The sequence below is a fragment of the Eulemur rufifrons genome, chromosome 16, assembly GCF_041146395.1.
Source record: "Eulemur rufifrons isolate Redbay chromosome 16, OSU_ERuf_1, whole genome shotgun sequence".
Taxonomy (NCBI): Eukaryota; Metazoa; Chordata; class Mammalia; order Primates; family Lemuridae; genus Eulemur; species Eulemur rufifrons.
This window is the reverse complement of record NC_090998.1, coordinates 89,229,238-89,245,521: the sequence shown is the minus strand read 5'-3', so window position 1 is coordinate 89,245,521 and position 16,284 is coordinate 89,229,238. Positions and strand designations below refer to the sequence as shown.

General features: G+C 42.4%; 1 protein-coding gene across 10 annotated transcripts in view; it reads right to left on the bottom strand.

Annotated features, from left to right (window-relative positions):
• The window catches only part of SGSM3 (small G protein signaling modulator 3), a 38,371-nt gene that overhangs the window by 8,682 nt on the left and 13,405 nt on the right, over window positions 1–16,284 (bottom strand). For 6 of the 10 annotated variants that reach the window (XM_069489878.1, XM_069489885.1, XM_069489882.1 and 3 more), the window contains exons 2-3: window positions 697–815; window positions 136–218 (exon numbers count right to left, since the gene is read on the bottom strand). In XM_069489878.1, coding sequence (XP_069345979.1) covers window positions 136–218; window positions 697–703 — 90 coding nt within the window. In that variant the 5' untranslated portion in view covers window positions 704–815. The remainder of the gene's footprint in view (window positions 1–135; window positions 219–696; window positions 816–16,284) is intronic. The other 4 variants (XM_069489884.1, XM_069489881.1, XM_069489883.1 and 1 more) reach the window with 1 other exon arrangement.

The following is a 16,284-nucleotide window of genomic DNA, read 5'->3' as shown; positions in this document are numbered from 1 at the left end:
AGGATCCATCTCTGGTGGTGACCCCATGATCCTGTGTGAGTCGGCCACCCACTCTTGCGCAGCCTGCAGAGGTGGCCTGGACACCACAGCATGGGAGCACAGCAGGTTGGTGCCTGCCTGGACTAGCTGCTGTACCTGCGTGTGCTTGGCCAGGATCTCCTGGGGCCATATGCTCGCAGTCAGGGCCGAGAAGGGGCCATTGGCAGGTGTGGGGCTTCCTAAAACCAAAGAGGACCAGTAATAGGAAAACAATCAAGAAAATGCAAAGGCAAAACTCAAGTCAGGATATTCCCTCTCCCTCCCAGAGCACCCACCAGCCTTAAAGAGACTGGGCCATCTCAAGTGGGACAGGTGGGGAGGGGTCAGAATGGAAGAAACCTAGAAATGAGCACATTTCTACAGAAAGGGGGGAAAAAGAAGCAATATGTTATTACGTAAAACATAATCAAATCACCCCCTTGCCTCTTCCTTTAAGGAGGATTTGCAGGCTGGAGGGAGGCAAAAAGAAAACTGGAGAGCCAAGCTGAGAAGAGTTTTAGTAACTTGCTCAGACAGCCAGAGCCAGCCTTCCCCATCCTCCACCTCTCTGATCTGGATGGTATTTTGTGGAAAACAAACAAGCCAGCTCCCATTCCTTTGGCTCTCTGTGAGAGCCTCATACCCAATCCCATTTCCAAGTCCAGTCCCTGCTTCTACCTGACATCGCGCTGGGAGGCAGGGCAAGCCTTCTGCAGCTCCAGACTTAGAAGTTTACTATCCTGCTATCTTAGAGCTGGAAGGCTCCTCAGGCTTCATCTGGTTCAGAGACATCTGCCCTGTTAGGAGAGCAAAGGGGAGTCATTCTGAAGCACCCACACTCCTGCAAAGGTGAGTCCTTTCCCCCCACCCTCTGATTTTGCAAGCCCAGAATCCTGGCCACTGTGGAAAAGGGAAGGGAAAAGTCACCCTTTGCCCATTTTTTAATTGCCTTTTTATTGTTAAGTCCCTATTTTTTAAGGACAAACAATGGAGGGGGGCACAGGATTTAAAGGAAATCCTGTTTCTTTTTTGAAAGAAAAAGCCTCCTGTCTGAACATTTTGTCTAAGAGAGGATACACTCTGAAGAAGCTACATAACTGATGTTTTCAACTCCTTTGTGAACCCAAGGGGACTGTCCACTCAGTTCCCCTTTTATTATAGAAGAAGAATCACATATAGACTCCCCAGTGCCCTGTGCTCAGGTAACGTTTCTTAAAAAAGAAAAAGAAAAAGAAAACAAAACCTCTGTTAATGGGTTTCCCTGAGCCAGAGCCGTTGAGGCGTCACTCCACTAGCACACGTCACTCCGCTAGCACACGTCACTCCGCTAGCACACGTTGCTTGAGTAGACACCTCCACTCCCCTCTGCTGCTCCGCCCACGCCAGCAGTCTGCTCTGCCACATCTTCCACTGGCCTTGCAGCTGGGCAACTAAGTTAGCAAGTACAACCTAAGTTAAATCTCTCCTGTCACTGTTTAAACCCCGGCCTCCTCCTCCCTTTTTTGTCCTCTTAAAAAACATTCAACAATAAAAAGACAAATACCCCAATTTAAAAATGGGCAAAAGATTTGAGTACACATTTCTCTAAAGGAGAGATGTAAATGGCCAAAAAGCAGGTAAAAAGACACTTGATGTCATTAGCCACCGGAAGATGCACATCAAATCCACAATGAGACCCCCACCTCGTACCCACTGGGATGGCAATAACCAAAAAGACGGACAATGATAAGCGTTGGTGAGGATGTGGAGAGAAACTGGAGTCCTCATGTCACTACTGGAGGGAATGAGAAAATGGTGCAGCTGCTGTGGGAGACAGTCTGGCAGTTCCTCAATGAACAGTTTCCACGCGACCCAGCAATTCCACTCCTACGTGTACGTCCCAAGGAAATAACAACCCTGCGTCCACACAAACACTTGTACATGAATGTTCACGGCAGCCAAGTACATGAATGAATGTTCATTATAGCCAAGAAGTAAAAACTCAAATGTCCATCAACTGATGAATGGATGCATATAAAGCATACGAAGGGGTTGGGGGGCAAGGGCAATACACGTAACCTAAACTTTTGTACCCCCATAATATGCTGAAATTAAAAAAAAAAAAAGCATATGAAATATCCATACAATGAAATATGTTCAGCCATAAAAAGCAATGAAGTACTGATACCCGCTACAACATGGATGAACCCAGAAAACATTATACTCAGTGAAAAAAGCCAGACACAAAAGGATGAATATAGTATGAGTCTATTTAAATAAAATGTCCAGAAAAGGCAAATCCACACAGACAGAAAGTAGATTCATGGTTGCCAGGGGCTGAAGGGAAGGGGGCATGGGGAGCGACTGCTAACAGGGTTTCTATTTGGGGTTTCACAACATGGTGAATATACTAAAACCACTGAATTGTACACTTTAAAAACGGTAAATTTTATGTTATGTGAATTGTATCTCTGTATCTCAATTTAAAAAAGAAAAAGCCATCAAGTGGGGAATTAGTAGGGGCTTCCTCTAACTTTCTATTTCTAAGCTCCTGCTCCTATTAAAACTAGAAATGAACCTACGATTACCCACTGGAGTGTCAACAGGAAAGTAGCCAGGACAGTGTTTGGCTGTGGCAGAATGACCGCAGAATGACAGTGAGTCGGCTGTGGGGGGACTGGCTTCCGCACCCGCCCTCTGTGATTAAAGTGCAGACATCTCCAGTCAGATCTGCACTCAAATCCTAGCTACTACCCACTTGTTATGACCTTGGGCAAGTTTACTTCACTTGAATATTGGTTTTCTCATCCATAAAATGGCATAACAATACCTATGCCTCACTGTGGCTATCAGGGTTAAGTGAGATAACACACCTGAGGCCCTTGGGCACACTGTCTGACACACAGCAAGTACTCACTGAGCATCGGGCAATTAGTAGTCCTAATGATTCCCAGAAGTTACTGTTAATATCTGGGCCCTCTACGTTGAGATCTACGCAAAGCTATTATGTTGAACCACATGAAATTGCTAATATTCATCCATTACAACCTACAAAAATGACAATTTTATATGGTTCAACATAATATCCCAATTGAGATCATGAGAAAGACTCCTCATCACCAGCGACCCCACAGGTAGTGGTCTGGTTGTTTCTTCTGGAAGAGCAGAGTAAAAGCTGAAGGAAAGCAGTTGCTTGCAGTGGAGGGAATGAGCTACCTTGGACGTGGAGGACTGAGGGGCTGGGAAGGCAACTCTCCTGAGCAGCTCCCTTTCCTGACCCCGGCTCCCATCCCACTCATTCATTCAGCAGCAAACAGGGACCAAGCACGCTCCTATGGGCTGGGATGCAAAGCAGGAGACAACGCCCTGGCCCTTACATTACAGTGGAGGATCTGACAGTAACATAAAAATGTGTTGCGATAACTACAATGTTACAAGAAAAATAAAGCAAGGCGAAGGTATGGAGAGTATCAGAAGAGAGGGGCTATTTATGTCAAGTGGTCAGGAAAAGCTCTTTGAAAATAAGGTGATATCTGAGCAAAGACCAAAAGGACATGAGGGCTCAAGTCCTGTGGCTATCTGAGGGAAAGGGGACCAAGGGAGAAGGGGCAGCAAGTCAGGAGCAGCCTTGGCAGGCTGAAGCCTGCAGACGAGGCAGCCAGCAGGCTAGAGGGGCTGGGGGGTGAGGGGAGAAGAGTGGGAGGAGACGCAGCAGGGGGCCACGGGCACTTCACAGTACAGTGGGGACTCTGGGCTTCATTTCTCAGTGGGCTGGGAAATTAGAGGAGGGTTCTGAGCTCCCTCTGGCCACCCTGCAAACAGGGAGGCAGTGGACACAGGAGGCTCTTGCACTAGTCAAGGTGAAAGATAATGTTGGCTTTGCTGTCATGGCAACACTGAGAAATGGTTAGATTCTGGATATATTTTTGAGGAGTCTGTGAGGGTCAGCTCTGCAATGCAATGTTATCTGTGTGTCTGTGTGAATGGATGTACACATATGTATGTGCCACTTCTCCTCGGGCTAAGGAGCTGAGCCGGATGTGATATTGCTAAGCTGGGTGGACAGGTTTTTCCTGCCTCTGGTCGCTATGGAAACCTTCCTGAAAGCAGCCACCTGGGAGTTGGCAGGAGCAGCCCAGGGAGTTAGCCACGTCACCCTGGCTGCCCTCTGTTGTCACACGATTATTGAGAGGCATACACTTTTGAAAACCAGGAGAGTCAAGCACCTTTGAGGTTTCTAGAGGAATTTTAAAAAATTAATTGTACATACTCCCTAGTTTGCCAATCCTACAATTTCCTATAAAACGAATTTCGTTCACGATGCAAAGGTCAGACCATCACTATAAATTCCTGTGTGTTCCCACATATATGTGGCGGGGAATGGAGGGTACAGAAAAGGTTCTCTTCATTTCCTGTGGCCTCTTGATACAGATCAGAGGGATACAGCCCCTCATTCCCTCTTGACCTACTCTCCTATCCTGTTTCCTATTTTTCTTGACAATAAAGCCCAGCATCGCTACTACTACATAGGTGGTTTTCTGCAGACATTTGCCAGGGCACATGAAAGATGTAAGCAGCATAAGCAAAAATACTTCTATTTTAAGAGGCCTCTGAGATCCTGAAGACTACTTTTTCTCTGTGAGGAGATAAGAGGACACTGAAAGCTGTTGGTAACAACTAACCTGGGTAGAGAAGTGCAAAGCCAGGAAAGTTCAAGAAAGGCTAGATTTGAATATAAACACTTTTTGGAAAATGAAGGAAAAAATCCATGAATACTTTTTTCAAGGTAAGAGTACAAAAATACTTGCTTTCTTCCTGGTTTTTCTCCTTGGCTTCTATTCAACACACCTCTGACTGTGTGGGCTACACCCCCTGCCCCTTGCTCTTCTCACTCTGAGCTCTTCCCAGGTACTCTCATCCTGCCCCCACCAGCTTCCAAGACCACCTGCTGACTCCTTAGTCTAGTGACACTGTTCTGCCAGTTCCACTCCTATTTCCAGCTGCTTCCTACTACCAAAGTTATCTTTCTTAAGTGCAAATCAGATCCCAGCCATCTCCTGCTTAATGCTTTCAACAGTTTGCCACCATCCCCAGAAGAGGAGTCACATCCTTAAGAACATGAGGTTCTGCACGATCTGGCCCTGCCTACCTCCCTGGATCCTCTCACCACACGCACCCACCCCACACTCCAGTCATGCTGGCCCACTCTCTCGGCTGCCCAAGTGCACTGTACTCTTTCTCCATGCTTTTGTCTCTAATGGTCTTCTTATCTGCCAGACAGACTCCTATTCATACTTTAAGACTCAAAAAACGTCTCGTCATAGACAGAAGCCTCCTGTGGTAGCCGACCTCCAAGATGGCTCCAAATGATTCTATTTCCTGGTAGTCCACCCTTATACTGGCCTGCTCCACACCAAATCACAGCAAACCTCAGCCACCAGAAGAACACAGTGACTGTATACAACTTCCATCAGTAGGCCATAAATGGTATTAGAGCTTCCACCCTGTTCTTTTATATCACTTGCTCTGGGGAAAGTCAGCCACACATCCAAGGAGCCCCCGGAGAGGCACCAACTTGCCTGCCACACGTGTAAGCCACCTTGGAAGATCCTGTAGCCTCAAATCCTCAGATGACCTCAGCCCTGGCCAATATCTGATTGCAATGTGATGACAGAGGCCCTTCTCTCTCACAAAGCAGAATATTAATTCTCTGAAATGCTCCTGAATTGTTCACCCATAGAAACTATGAACAATGATAAATGTTTACTGTTGTTTTAAGCCACTAAGTTTAGGGGTGATGTGTTACACACCAATAGATAACTTAACTTTCATGAATCTTCTCTGCCCCTATAGAACCCTGTGAATAATTCCACCACAGCACTTAATTCAGCACTTTTGTCTTTTTTTTTGCCAGTTGATTCCACTAGACTGCATCTTCATCTCTGCATCCCTGGCACCTGGCACAATACCTGGCACTCAGAAATCTCTCAACCAACATTTGTTAGATAAATTAGACAAATGAATAATTGAGAAACAAGAAAATAAAAGTCACATTTCATACCATAATATTATTATTTTATTTACCCCATAGTCTCCCTTCCTGGATTCTGGAAAACAACCACCTCCCCACCATAATGACCACAAACTTTTAAAAATCTTCTTCTTTCACCTATCATTTCCAACCGCACAGTTCTGGGGAAGCTGTTATATGACTTCAGCTCCCTGAGCCTAATGGATTGGTTTCAAGTGAGCCCAGACCTAAGCTGGGCCAATCATAACAGTCAAGAGTCACTGCCACGGTGATCAGACCAGGGTGAACCCCTGGCCCAAATGGAGTGCCTAATTGGAGGTTTTGAATTTGAGACCCAGACAGCCAGGGAAGCCATTTCCCATTGGTGATAGAAGCACGTGTATACCCAGAGGTGGGATTGCTGGGTAGTTCTATTTTTAAATTTTTGAGGAATTTCCGTAACGGCTATTCTAATTTATATTCCCACCACCAGGGTACAAGAGTTCCCTTTTCTCCACACCCCTGCCAATTCATGTTATCTCTTGTCTTTTTGATAATAGCCATCCTAAAATGTGTGAAGTTTTGATTTGCATCTCTCTGATGATTAGTGATTTTGAGTACCTTTTCATATACCTGTTGATCATTTGTATGTCTTCTTTGAAAAAATGTCTATTCAGGTCCTTTGCTCATCTTTATTGTTTTTATTATTTTATTTTATTTTATTTTATTTGAGACAGGGTCTCGCTCTGTCACCCAGGCTAGAGTACAGTGGCATCATCATAGCTCTTTGCAACCTCAAACTCCTGGGCTCAAATGATCCTTCTGCCTCAGCCTCCTGAATGGCTGGGACTACAGGCCCACACCACCACACCCAGCTCATTTTTCTATTTTTTGTAGAGATGGGGTCTCACTCTTGCTCAGGCTGGTCTCAAACTCCTGGGCTTGAGCAATCCTCCCACCTCAGCCTCTCAAAGTGCTAGGATTACAAGCATGAACCACCGTGCCTGGCCTTCATTTTTAAATTGGGTTTTTTTTGCTATTGAGTTGTATGATTTCCTTATATATTTTACACATTAACCCCTTACTGGATGTATGGACCTCAGAGCTTTCGGACTTGTCATTCCCTCCTCCCTTGGCTCTCTACCCCTCATTCTTTGCTGGGTTTCAACTCAAATGGCACCTCGGAGAGTCCTTGCCTGGATTCTATGGCACAAGGCTTTTCTGTTTTATTCAGAGCACTTACCATACTCTCGAATTCTCATTTATTTATTCATTTATTTGTTTTCTGTTTGATTTTACCCCTCTAGATTGTAAGTCATTGTTGCCCCAGTGTGTATGTGTTTAAGAAATATCTGTGAAGTGAATGAATGATATACACATTTCTGGGTCTGCATACTATATTATGATGTTTTCACAAATGTTAGATCACAAATAGTACCCATGTTTCTTCAGTTCCCATACTGGAATTCTTTTTACACTCTTTGGCTTCTTTTACTGTTTCCTTTTTTCTCTTATGTTAAGGTATAACTTACATACTATAAAATTCACCCCTTTTCATGTACAGTTCTGCAAGTTCTAACAAATATAGTCACGTAATTGCCAACATAATCAAGATGTACAACAGTTCTATCATTCCAAAAGACTAGTCCCTGTCACTGTATAGTCAACTCCCCCTGCCGTGCCCAGGCTGTACCTATAGTTTTGGCTTTTCCAGAATGTCATATAAATGGATCACTTTTTTATTCTTTACTCCATCAATTTCTAATGTTATCTTTATTATTTTTTGTTTTCTTTCTTCTGTATACTTTGGGTTAAATTCTAACCAAATAATAACCTAAGAAATTTAGTAACTTAAATAACAGACAAATTCCTTAAAAAGATACAAACTACTAAAGCTCATTCAAGAAGAAATAGATAATCTGAAATGAATAGCCCCATCTCTATTAAAGAAATCGAATTACTTTTGTAGTTAAAAGCCTTTCCACAAAGAAAACTCCAGGCACAGAAGGCTTCATTAGTAATTTCTACCCTATATTTAAGGAAGACATACTACCAATTGTACAAAAATTCTTCCAAAATATTGAAGAGGAGGAAACACTTGCTGACTCATTCTATGAAGCAAGCATTATCCTGATACCCAAACCAGAAAATGGCATTACTAGAAAACTACAAATGTCTTTCATGAACATAGATGCAAAAAATCTTAACAAAATTCTATTATAGCAAATTGAATTCCACAATATATAAAAAGGATAATATATCACCACAATCACCCCATCAGTGGGGGGAGCTTCAAGTATTATTCCTTATGTTCCACTAAGGTGGTTTTTTCCCAGCCTCGTGTAGTTTCTTCACATACACACGCTGATCAGTTTTCAGATGCCCGTGTCGGGGCACCTCTGCAGATCTCAACTCCCTTTCCTCAGCCCGGCGCCGCAGCCTGGAGACTCCCAGGCAGTCAGTGACCAGGGTACTCACAGAGCTCGCCTGATTTGCCTTCTCTCAGGGTTCACTGTACTGTGCTGCCTGTTGCCCAATGTCTGGACAACCACTGTTTTATATATTTTTCCAGTTTTTTAGTTGTTTAAGTTGGGAAGGTAAATCCAGTCCCTATAACTCCATCTTGGCCAGACACAGAAGCCCAGAGCTGGAATATGAAACGACTGAATCACATCCTATGGTGTCAACATACAAAACTGGATTAACTCCTCTAATGTTTGACATTTAAATTATTTTTAAATTTTTGTGATATAAATGATGCTGAAGTAAACCTTTTCATGCACATACCTTTTTGCTTCTATTGAATTATTTCCCCTAAGATAAGTTTCCAGGAGAATAGTTACTGGATCAAAGGGTATCAAAATATTTATAAATATTCCATTCCCAAGGGGATATAGCAATTTAGGAGTAAATTAGTATTTACCACAAAAAATTTTTACCAGCATTATTTTATTTAAAAATATATATATATACACATACACATATAATTATATGAACATACATACATCCATATATGTGTCTATATGGGGGGACTTCAAAAAGTTCATGGAAAAATAGAATTAAAAGATAAAAAACATAAACTTTATTTCTCAACTAAGTTCCATCAAGGTCAAGCCACTTTCATAAGTGATGATACCAGCCATTTAGTCCATCCCTAAAGAACTGAGGGTCCTGTGAATTTAACCATGTCAATGTGGTCTTTTTCACACTATTAAGTGAAGAAAAATGGGTGCTCTTTAAAGATTTTTTTAGGATTAGGAAACAAAAAGAAGTTGGAAGGAACCAAATCAGGATGCCTAATGAATTCCCACAGAAAGTCTATAAAATTGCCCTTGTTTGATGAGAGGAAGGAGCAGGACCATTATTGTGGTACAAGACTCTCTGGTGAAGCTTTCCTGGACATTTTGGTAATCTTTCAAAACACTCTTATAATAAGCAGATGTTATTATTTGGCCTCCAGAAAGTCAACAAGAAAAATGCCTTGAACATCCCAAAAAACTGTTGCCATGACCTTTGCTCTTAGCCAGTCTACCTCTGCTTTGACTGGACCCACTTCCACCACTTGGTAGCCATTGCTTTGACTGTGCTTTGTCTTCAGAATCATACTGGCAAAGCCATGTTTCACCTTCTGTTACAAAGACATGCTTCAGGATCTTGATCCCACTTGTTTAAAATTTCTATTGAGAGCTCTGCTCTTGTGTGCAGCTGATCTGAGTGCAACAGTTTTGGCATCCATTGAGTGGAAAGTTTGCTCAACTTTAATTTTTTAGTCAGAATTGTGTAAGCTGAACCAACTGAGATGTCTATGGTGGTGCCTATTGTTTGTGCTATTAATTGTCAGTCCTCCTCAAATAGGACACAAACAAGATGAATTTTTTCCTTGCAAATTGATGTGAACGGTCTGCTGCTGTGGGCTTCATCTTCAACATTGTCTCATCCCTTCCTAAAATGAGTTATCCATTTGTAAATTGTTGATTTCTTTGGGACATTGTCCTCATAAACTTTTTTTTTTTTGAGACAGAGTCTCACTCTGTTGCCCAGGCTAGAGTGCCATGGCATCAGCCTAGCTCACAGCAACCTCAAACTCCTGCGCTCAAGCAATCCTTCTGCCTCAGCCTCCCAAGTAGCTGCGACTACAGGCATTTGCCACCATGCCCGGCTAATTTTTTTTTCCTATATATTTTTAGCTGTACAGATAATTTCTTTCTATTTTTTTTTTTTTTTTTAGTAGAGATGGAGTCTTGCTCTTGCTCAGGCTGGTCTCGAACTCCTGAGCTCAAACAATCCACCCGCTTCGGCCTCCCAGAGTGCTAGGATTACAGGCGTGAGCCACCGCACCCGGCCCCTCATAAACTTTTCATAAAGCATCCATGATTTCACCATTCTTCCACCCAAGCTTCCTATAAATTTGGTGTTTGTTCTTGCTTCAATTTTAGCAGAATTCATGTTGTATATCCTAAAGAAATGAAATCAGTATCTCAAAGAGATATCTGCACCCTCAGACAGTGGTGATGGTTGCACAGCAGAGTGAATATAATAAAAACCACTGAACTGTACACTTTTAAAGGGTGACTTTTATAGTATGTAAATTATATCTCAATTAAAAAATAATTACAATTTAAGTATAGAACACTAGAGTAAGAAATGTACCTCCTTGAGTTTTTTCTGAGGTTCACAAATGAAGCCCTGATGACTGACAGCAGTGATCTAGCTTCTCTAAACTTGCCTTTCTCTTCCTCTGACAGAGCTACTACTCAATTACCTCAAATAGCTATCTCTTCGGGGATTTAATGTTTATACAAAAACCAAGAAAAGCAAAAATGAAAAACAAGTGCTAACTATTAGAAGTAGCTTATCTATAACTGTGAAATGGATCCCTTTCTCTCTCATTTGTAACTAACTTTACTAACACAGCTCAGCATGAATTTGACATCCCGGCAACCTAAGAAGTCAGGAACTTCCTAACCTGCTAAAAGGTAAAGTCTATGTCATTTTTCAAGTTACTGTAACAAGTCTCCCATAGTTTAAGTAATAACTGGAATAAGTACTGGAAAAAGAAATGACAACACTTTTGAAACTCAGGTTTCCAAGCAACTGGGTTTTTTATTTGTTTTTTAAGGCTAAACAAAACTCCCAGGTGTCTCACTTCACATGGGTTGCAGTTGCTTTCTATTAAATAAAGTGAATTACTTTTTCAAAAGCAAAAGCTGGCCGGGCGCGGTGGCTCACGCCTGTAATCCTAGCACTCTGGGAGGCCGAGGTGGGCGGATCGTTTGAGCTCAGGAGTTCGAGACCAGCCTGAGCAAGAGCGAGACCCCACCTCTACTAAAAATAGAAAGAAATTATATGGACAGCTAAAAATATATACAGAAAAAATTAGCCGGGCATGGTGGCGCATGCCTGTAGTCCCAGCTACTCGGGAGGCTGAGACAGGAGGATCGCTTGAGCTCAGGAGTTTGAGGTTGCTGTGAGCTAGGCTGACGCCACGGCACTCACTCTAGCCTGGGCAACAGAGTGAGACTCTGTCTCAAAAAATAAAAAAAAAGCAAAAGCTACTAAAGGCAGTTTAAAGGAAAAGGGAAACTTACAAACAAGGGGACCAGAAAAGTACAGCAATTTGCAACATAGGCTCTAAGGGAAAAAGATTGCTATTTCTGAATCTACATCTACAGAAATGCCTCCATGTCTCCTAGTGTTCTCCACTGTCCAAGCATTTGGTTCCCAGACCAGCCTGAGTTGGATTTGGGCCGGACCAGGCTATCAGAGCCCAAGGCTCAGAAGTGCTTCTTCCCAGCACCTCTGGGTACTTTGCACAAATGCTCACAGGACTGTTCTTTTCCAATGAGAATACAGTAAAATGCAAACACAAATGATGAACTTAAGTCATAGCAGGATAAATTTAAGCTACAGGGCAAAGGAAATCTCTGGATTATAAACACAGTTACTGGGGAAGGAAGTTCTGGATTCTTCTTTGAGTTTTGTAATTGTACAAACACAACATTAATGGAAACCAAAATTTAAAAATTCTGCCACAAGCTTGCCACCCCGACAAATCCCATTTTCCTCTTGTACACTCGTTTGGTTTTCCTCTAAATAGATATATAGTTTTTATATTATAAAATTTTTAAATGTTTTCTCTACTGAACATTATCAGCATTTTCCCCAGTAACTATGCATTCTTTATAACCATATATAACTATGCATTCTTCATAACCATATGTTCTATAATTTAATAATCTATTCATGAAGTACCTAACAGCACAGTGTTTGAAAACCTAAATATTCATTAATAGAGAACTCTTTAATTACGGTGCATCTATGTAATAGTGTGCTGCTGTCAAAAAAGAACGAGCCAGCTCTTTATGCACTGATAGGGAATGATCTCCAAGACATATAGCTAAGTGAAAAAAGCAAGGAGTAAAACAGTGAAGAGAATGTGAAAACATTTGTGCAAAAAAAGGGGGAAATTTTCACAAAAAATATAGGTTACATGCGAGGGGATCTGGGTGGCAGGGAGACTTTTTACTTTAATACTCTTTTGTATTGAATATTGAACCATGTTAATGTATTATCTATTCAAACAAATAAACATGAAAACAATTTTAAAGATTTTGAAGAATCACAGAACAAATTAAATAGGTGTCCCCAGTTAATTCAACATAAAAATGAAATGAGTATAAGGAAGTTCAACAAAGTTTAGGTTTTATTCCCAGATGACTTGCTGTGTTTCTATAAAATGGCCAATATCAAGTTGTTTCTCTCTTTATTTCATGTCTCTGTTTATTAGTGCCCTCAGCACATTCTTGGTCTAAAGCGTCAACCAGTACAGCTAAAGTTCATTAGATCTAATGACTACATTGGAGTTCTTCCCACGCCTGACCACTCATAGCATTTAGCTCTATAACCTCTTTCTCCTCTTTGAAACATTCTCTGGGTGTCTAAGTGTCATGATCATCTGGTTTTCTTCCTGCCTTTCCTGCTGCTCCTTCTTAGTCTCCTTTCCCAGTTCCTCCTCCTACGCCTGTTCTTAAAATGCCTTAATGTTCCATCTTTGACTCTCCTCTAGTTCTCTGCACTCTCCTGGAGCTTCAATTTACTCTCATGGCTTCAATGAACACACACAGGTAGATGATTTCAATCTCTTATCTCCAAGACACATCTCTCTGACCTCAGACCAGCACATCCAGCTGCCCATTGGGCAGCTCCTCTGCATGCTTCACATTTACCATGCCTCAAGTTAACGCATCATCTTCCCTCAAGAACCTGGTCCTCTTCCAGTGGTCCACATCTCAGGAAACTGCCATCACAACCTACCCACCCCACCTTCTCCAGCCAGGACTTGGGCATCAGGTTTAATGGATTCTCCATCTTTCCATCTGCACCCCTCAACTATTAGGCCTTTGCTAATGTTTTTGAAAGCTCTTTTTTCTCTTACAATCTGTTGCTATTTTCCAGTTAGGGATGTCATCATTTCTCACCATCGTGATTATTACAAGTCTCTCTCTCTCTCTTTTTTTTTTTCAGGCTAGTCAAGAGAAGCAGTGGGATTGGAGAAGGGACAAAAGAATCTGTAACTGATTGTGATCAATTAGTTGTAAACACCACTGCACTCGGACCAGCCTATTACAAGTCTCTTAACTGGGACCTCTGCCTCCAGTCTTGCCCCCATCCACTCTCTACCCTGCAGCCACAGAAATCCTTTTAAAATGCAACCAATCATTTCCTTCTTCTCTTTAAAACCTTCCCTTTGCGTTTAGGAAAAAGTCTTAATTTATTAACCTGGTCTATAAGACCCTGCATGACCCAGAAGCCCCTGCTAACCTTTGCAGCCTCATCTCTCTCTTGCCCTCAACCCGCACTTTATGCTCCAGCCATAGTATACTTCTTTCAGATCTTGGAACTCACCTGCATTCTCTCAGAGTGGGCTGCTAAATGAAGCAGTTACGCAGCAGTATGTAAAGACAGCCTTGAAACTTGGACCCCACCAAACTCCCTGATAAGGCAGCCAGTGGCACTGAACTTGTAGAATTGGCTCCCCCTCCCGTCACCTCAGTCATTTTTGTAGATTATTCATATCACCTTTTATTTCCCTTAATGTCAAGGACATCGGAGGCAAACACCCACTGCATCATACAAATTTCTCAACTGTCTCCCCCTAAACTGGCATCAGCTGAAAAGCAAAATAATTACTCTCTACACCAAGCTCCACTCCTGCTCCCATAAAGTTTGTAGCTCAGGCTGCATTCCCTTCCCTGAGTCAATATTTCCCTTGTGCCCAGAGATAGATAGAGAGTGTTCCTTTAGGCAAGATTTAGGTGTAACCGTGTAAGGTAGAACACACACTGTTGAAACACAGACCAGGGAAACAGGAACCTCACCCTAGAATTCCACGAGCCAAGGTGGAATTCAGGGCTCCCCTTCCTGAACAGCAGCAGCACTTAAGTGCAGCTGTCCTTTGCGGACTTGCTCATGCTCATAACCACGCCATCCCCTCTAGGTCTTCCTGGAAAATAGTTAATCATCCATGGTCATCTGGTTACTTACCTGGGTCCCTCCCAGGATCATTCCTCTAATGTTACAGCCTAGCAGTCTCTGGACAATGATAAGGAAAACAAAAGCAAGGTAACTGCAAGGACTTTCTTTTATTCCCACCACCAGGATTGAGGGCAACAACCCCTTGGGTCGTAAAAGTGAAACAAATACTAGTTAGCTAACTGCCACTCAACATTCAGGTAGCTCTGAAAAATAGCAGACAAGAGTTTTTATGGAAAATAAAGCTTCCTGAGGGCTAACTGGCAAAAAAGGCCACTGAGAAATTTGTATTTAAAGTTTTATATTAACATAGGAGTTTAGGCACTTAAAAGGAACAGATCATAATTAACAAAGCTCCTACTTCTCATATAATTAAACCACAGAGATCAATAAACTATCTCATCTTTAAATCATTTATCTGGCTTTACCATCTATATAAAGGGAATTTTTCATTTGCAGATATGAAAATATCTACATAATAATCCTAAAGAATCCAATCCTGTTTTACTTTGTGCCAGTGAGTAGATGAAAAGAATTAGAAGGGAGGTACATATGAAAGAAGGAAAAATAACATCTATTAAGCATTTATCATACTGCTAAGCACTCTCACACACATTATTCCCATTTCACACCTGAGAAAACCAGGGCTCATAGAGATTAAGCACCTTGTCCATATCAAACAAAAAATCAGGCTGGGCAGTGGCTCACATATGTAATCCTAGCACTTTGAGAGGTCAAGGTGGGAGGATAGCGTGATGCCAGGGGGTCAAGACTAGCCTGGGGGCCGGGCACGGTGGCTCACGCCTGTAATCCTAGCATTCTGGGAGGCCGAGGCGGGCGGATCGTTTGAGCTCAGGAGTTCGAGACCAGCCTGAGCAAGAGCGAGACCCCGTCTCTACTAAAAATAGAAAGAAATTATATGGAGAGCTAAAAATATATATAGAAAAAATTAGCCAGGCATGGTGGCGCATGCCTGTAATCCCAGCTACTCAGGAGGCTGAGGCAGAAGGATTGCTTGAACCCAGGAGTTTGAGGTTGCTGTGAGCTAGGCTGGTGCCACGGCACTCTAGCCCAGGCAACAGAGTAAGACTCTGTCTCAAAAAAAAAAAAAAAGGACCAGCCTGGGCAACATATCAAGACCCATGTCTCTACAAAAAATTTTAAAATTAGCTGGGTATGGTGATGTGTGCCTCTAGTCCGAGCCATTCTGGAGGCTGAGGCAGGATAGCCTGAGCCCAAGAGTTTGAGGTTGCTGTGAGCTATGATTGGGTGACTGCATTCTAGCCTGGGTGACAGAGAAAGACCTTGTCTCAAAACAAAAACAAAACCAATAGTAAGTCAGGACTGACTGTTAAGCAGTCCCACTATACCACTACACCACAATGACTAGCGTAACTATATTTGTCAATTTTGCAGGACAACTACCAGGACAGACCATGAAGCTACCTGTGCATATGCAGGAACAAAATATCTTGACTGGGGATATGAAACATAGTGGGAGCCAGAGTTAAAATAAAATACAAAGCAAATGTATTTATTTATTTATTTATTTATTTTGAGACAGAGTCTCACTCTGTTGCCCAGGCTAGAGTGAGTGCCATGGCGTCAGCCTAGCTCACAGCAACCTCAAACTCCTGAACTCAATCGATCCTCCTGTCTCAGCCTCCCGAGTAGCTGGGACTACAGGCATGCACCACCATGCCCGGCTAATTTTTTCTATATATATTTTTAGCTGTCCATATAAT